At 28.0% G+C, this 6,198-nt stretch overlaps 1 protein-coding gene across 1 annotated transcript; it reads left to right on the top strand.

Annotated features, from left to right (window-relative positions):
- The first annotated feature begins 319 nt into the window (after nucleotides 1-319).
- Nucleotides 320-1,654, top strand: LOC145584427 (uncharacterized). The gene is made up of 3 exons (XM_081641268.1): nucleotides 320-793; nucleotides 877-1,108; nucleotides 1,485-1,654. Exons 1-3 carry the CDS (start codon nucleotides 320-322, stop codon nucleotides 1,652-1,654), a joined length of 876 nt encoding a protein of 291 aa, XP_081497394.1.
- The last annotated feature ends 4,544 nt before the right edge of the window (nucleotides 1,655-6,198 follow it).

The raw sequence follows: 6,198 nt of genomic DNA, 5'->3' as shown, positions 1-6,198 counted from the left end.
TCTTTGAGTTCTTTGTATATATGGTAAAACAAATAATACCCTTGTATATATATGGTAAAACAATATATATATATATATATATATATATATATATATATATATATATATATATATATACTACTTGGGTGGGACGAATTGGACAATCATAAAAATATACAATACTTTTTGTAATCATCTGCATATTGAAGGTTATATCTTTTATTATATATATATATATATATATATATATATATATATATATATATATATATATATATATATATATATATTTTGTTTAAATTTGAGATCTCACTTCTTGTTGTTGCTTTTATATTGTAGAATGGACAATGAGTTGCTTCAGAAATGCATACTGTTTTTGGCACTATATGAATTGTTGAGACTCCTTACCCCAATTCATCGCTTACCTTTAAGGATTGGGGGTGAAAGTGGATCAGCATATATAACAAGGTTGTTAACAGTTCATCCTGGTTTGTTTAAAGAGCAGCTAAGTTTGGATAGAGATATGTTTGTGAGACTAGTCCAATTGATGATAGAAAAAAATTTATTATCGGACGGAAGGTTTGTAAAAGTGGCTGAACAAGTAGGAATTGGTCTATTTATTTTGGCAAGAGGGGCATCTCAACGCCAAACTGCTGACACATTTAAGCACCCAATATCAACAATTAGCATATATTTCAGAAGGGTGTTGCGAGCATTGACAAGATTGTCATGTGATTTAATACGTCCTTTTCAGGATTTGGCCGATACACCACCAGAAGTACAACAAAACTCATTATATTGGCTTTTTTTTAAGGTTAGTATGTTATTTAATTTTTATATAAATGCATTTATAAAAGCATAATTTAATAAAAAATAAATAAAAATTTCATGTGTTAGGATTGTGTTGGTGCTTTAGATGGAACTCATATTAATGCAGCTGTGTCCGATGTTGAGGGTCAACCGTTTCGAGGACGTAAAGGAACTAAAACTTGGAATGTACTAGCCTCATGCTCTTTTAATAGGTTATTCACATTTGTCAATGTTGGATATCAAGGAAGTGCTCATGATATAACGGTGTGGAGAAATTGCTTAACTGATCATAAATTTGAATTTCCACACCCTCCTCTAGGTATGTAGGTCATTCTTTAATATAATTTTCTTTTAGCAGGAAAATTTATCTAGTAAATTTTTTATTTTCTTATCAGGAAAATATTATTTAGTGGATTCAAATTATCCTAACACACTCGGTTATTTGAGTCCAATTAAAGACAAGCAAGTAAGGTATCATATGCCGGAATTTCACAATGGTCCTCCACCTCAAGGAATGCTGGAACATTACAATTATCGTCATTTTTCATTGCGTACTACAATTGAAAGGTGCTTTGGCAACGTTAAGGGGCAATGGAAAATTTTGAAAAACATGCCTCAAATGTCTCAAACATATCAATTATTAATCATCATATCAACGTTTACTCTTCATAATTTTATCCGCTTGTACAAATTAGGGATACCAATTTCAAAAAGAGTTGCAAATGTTGAGCCTAGAGCGGAATACTCCATATTTGATGAAGGTAGGAAAGCTCAAATGGATATAGTACAGAATGAGATAGCAGAGGATATTTGGCAATCAGTTTGGGACATGGAGGAAGAAGATCATCATATGAACGTTGATTAATAAACTCAAATAGTCATATGCAATAAGAAGCAATCCTTGTAATAATTTATGATTATAATAAAGCTATGATTTTATTATTATTATTATTATTATTATTATTATTATTATTATTATTATTATTATATTAGCTCTATTGGTTTGGTATGTTTGGCGGTAAAATTAATTATTATTATTATTATTATTATTATTATTATTATTATTATTATATTAGCCCTATTGGTTTGGTATGTTTGGCGGTAAAATTAGGCAACGAAAGGCATTTTAATTACTAAAACCTATGGCCGGCCAGTAGGATAGAAAGATGCCTGAGACTTTAAATACGTAATACCATATACAAGTATATGTAAATATATCATATATATCAAAATAGATTATATATGCCAACTATATAAATTACAAAAATAGATTATTTTACCTAATATATCTATATATTAAATCAGCAGATATATTATGTAATCAGTAAAAATAAGTTCAGTTCAGTAAAAATAAGTTCATTTCAATAAAAATAAGTTCTACCTAATATATCTATATATTAAATCAGCAGATATATTATGTAATCAGTAAAAATAAGTTCAGTTCAGTAAAAATAAGTTCATTTCAATAAAAATAAGTTTAGTAAAATTCAGTTTTAATCAGTAAAAATAATTTCAGTTCAGTAAAAATAATTTCAATTCAGCAAAATTAAGGTGAAGAGAACGGGGCCTTATTCTAAAATAATTAAAATTACAATTACCTCAATGCATAGTAAAAAGGAAATTTTGATTTTTACCACCTCCAAAAAAACCACTTATTTGCTTTTACCGCCTCCATAAAAAAAAAAAGTTTTATTTTACCACCACATAAAAAATTAAAAATTGGCTTTTACCACCAATCACCGCCAGCTAATGGATTCCGTCCATAAATCCGTTAGTGGGGCCTACCATGTCCAAGTGTCACCATATTATTGGGTAAAAATTAAACTCAATAATAAAGTGTGCTTTGACACTTAAGGCCATGTTTTGTTTACCTTATTTCCACTTATTTCAGGATTAATAAGTTCAGATAAGATAAGTTCAGGAAAAATAAGTTCAGATAAATTGTGATAAGGGAAAATTAGGGCTACCAAGTTCAATTTATAACTAAGATAAGTTTTAATAAAGGTTACTAAGTTCAAATAAGTAAAAATCAAGTGAATATAACGCACCCTTACACAGACCTTGAAAACAATGATAAAAATTAGTAAATAAAATAAGCATATAGAAGAGAAAAAAAATTCAAAAACATATCATAATTTAATTTAATTTAATTTAATTTTTAATAATTTTCCGTAAAGCATGACCTTGACCAAATACTTAAAATGCAAAATCAAAGCATAATTTAACTTTAAAGTTCTAAGTTAAGGAGATTCGAAGTAGATTCCTTGGAACAAATGTACCCATCAATGAAGGCACTGAATCTAACACTATCGATATGATGTCATCGGATAATCTTGTCTTCACCAATAGGCAATAGCATATACTCACGACATTATGTTAAAGTACAACTATATATTAATCCATATTTTATATAGACAAACTATTGGGTCAGTCAAGTCTGATCAAATATTTCGTCAGTCTAACTATTATTTGTACGGCAATACAAATTTTTCACACCCTCATTTTCACTCACCATCACAACAATACTCCCATCAATCCTACTTCACTTTCTCTCTCCTTATTCATCTTTAACCCACCCCTATTTTCTCTTTTCTCAACTTTCTACTAAATTTCTCTATTTTATTTGTCCATGATTAATGCTTGAATTGAAGAGGATAGAGAGGAGAGAGAAAATAAAGATTGTTGATTATATTTATCCATGATTTTATGCTTGAATTGGCTTGATAATTGATTGAGATTCTCGTATTTTTTGAAAAATGCCTAAACAAATCGATTTGGGGCTTTCATATGTGATGTATAATTGTTGAAATTGATTGCCCTATGTAATTGTATGTTAAATTGTGAGTGTTTTGATGACAAATACATGTATTTTGGTTGAAAAATGAGCATGTTATGTTATACCCATGAGCTTATTACGGGACCTCTAATGATGGTTCCACCATTGTTGACCTTTTAATTATTTTTATAAAATAAATTCTATTATGTAGATTATATCATCTATAAGTTGGAGGATATCCTCCATAAGTTAAATGATATCATGTATTGTGTTTATAATATAAATCTGTACGATGGATGATATCTCCTATATTACCTCGGCAATAAATTAAAGGAAAATATATATCATCTATCAAATAATATCCTCTATCAAATAATATATATCATCTAACAAATTGTACATACATATCCTCCATCAAATTATATATACCTTCTAAAAATTGTACATATCATCCATTAAATAATACATATCCTCCAAAAAGTTATACATATCCTCTAACAAGTTGTACATGTCCTCTGTCAAAAAAATTATATATATCTTTAATAAATTGTACATATCCTCTATCAGATGATAAATATTCTGTAACAAAACTATTTATATCCTCTATCAAATAATACATATCCTTCAACAAACCGTACGTACCCTCTAATAAACAATACATATCATATATAAATTGTGCATATCCTCCCTCAAATAATATATAACCTTTAACAAATTGTATGTATCTTATAATATATAACGTTCAATAAATTAAATGTATCCTCTATCAAATAACACATATCCTCCAACAAGTTATACATATTCTCTATCAAATACCACATATCATTAACAAATTGTACCTATCCTCTATCAAGCAATACATATCCTTTAATAGACTGTACATATCTTCCATCAAATACTACGGACATATCATCTAACAAACTATACATTCCTCCATCAAATAATACATATCATCCAACAAATTGTACATATCCTCTATTAAATAATACATATCCTCCTTCAAATAATTTATATCCTCCAATAAATTATACATATCCTCTATTAAATAATACATATCCTCCTTCAAATAATTTATATCCTCCAATAAATTATACATATCCTCTATTAAATAAAACATATCCTCTAACAAATTGTACGTATCCTTAATCAAATAATCCATATCTTCTAACAAATTGTACATATCCTCTATCGAATAATTCATATCCTCCAATAAACTTTACATATCTTATATCAAATTATATATATCCTCTAATGAATTATACATATTTTCTAATACAGTACATGTCCTCTATCAAATAATATATATCCTCTATCAAGTAATTTATATCATCTAATAAATTATACATATCCCATCCTCTATTAAAAAAATATCCTCTAAGAAATTGTATATATCCTACATCAAATAATTCATATCCTTTAACAAACTGTACATATCCTCCATAAAATAATTCATATCCTCCAATAAACTTTACATATCCTATATCAAAAATTATACATCCTCTAATTAAATGTACATATTTTCTAACATATTACATATCCTTTATCGAATAATATATATCTTCCAACAAATTGTACGTATCATCTACTAAACTGTACATATCCTCTAACGAACTATACGGGTTCTATAACATAGTACACATCCCCAATCAAATTGTATGTATCCTCTAAAAATAAAAAATTGAAATTTTTTTTTTAAAAAATTAAAAATTAATAAGTCAGCAATGGAGAAACCTCCATTGAAGGTCCCGTATTAAGCTCATGGGTATAACACAACTTGCTCATTTCTCAACCAAAATACATGCATTTGTTATCAAAACACTCACAATTCATCATACAATCCCATGGGACAATCAATATCAACAATTATAAATCATACAAAAAAGCTTCAATTCGATTTTATTGGGTATTTTTGAAAAACCCGAGAATCTCAAGCAATTATCAAGCGTAAAATATGGACAAATATAATCAACAATCCTTATTTACTCTCTCCTCTCCATCCTCTTCAATTCTCTTAAACTTTCTCTCTTTTCCACCATGGATGACGTATTTGATCCCGACGAGTTTCTCACTGTTCAATTTTATCTCGCATAGCTTGTGATTATTGTTGAGTTTGTTGTTGCTGGAATGTTTGTTGTTGTACGAAATATTGGCCTTCTCTTTTATATATGAGCATTACTTTATTTATTTCAATTAATTAGGACTTGTTTAGATTATTAATCTTCTTGTCCCTTGTTAAAATCATATGGATACATGTACGATCCATGCTTCAATTGTTACAATCAACTAGATTTAATGTATATGATCAATGCAATTGCTTGTCTTCAAGTTTCTACAAAATAAATAAATGTATCTTCATTGTTTATTCTAAATTTCCAAAATGTATCATTACATCCTAAGAAGTTGCATTAATTAAAAGAGTAAGACTTAAGACAAATCTTCAATTAGAACTTTTAATTTTTTAAAAATGTAAGAATCAAGCCCTCACGGGAGGGTAATTATTAATCCTTCATATTAAATAAGACAATTATCATGACATATTTACATGTAATATTAAAATATAGGGGATGTATAGGTTGAGTTTATCAATTGTTATCTTGTCGAAAAACTTGACATTCGTCAAGTTTGGTGAAAAA

The sequence above is a fragment of the Chenopodium album genome, chromosome 16, assembly GCF_948465745.1.
Source record: "Chenopodium album chromosome 16, dcCheAlbu1.1, whole genome shotgun sequence".
Taxonomy (NCBI): domain Eukaryota; kingdom Viridiplantae; phylum Streptophyta; class Magnoliopsida; order Caryophyllales; family Amaranthaceae; genus Chenopodium; species Chenopodium album.
The sequence above is the reverse complement of the archived record's forward strand: the minus strand, read 5'-3'. Positions and strand labels throughout refer to the sequence as shown.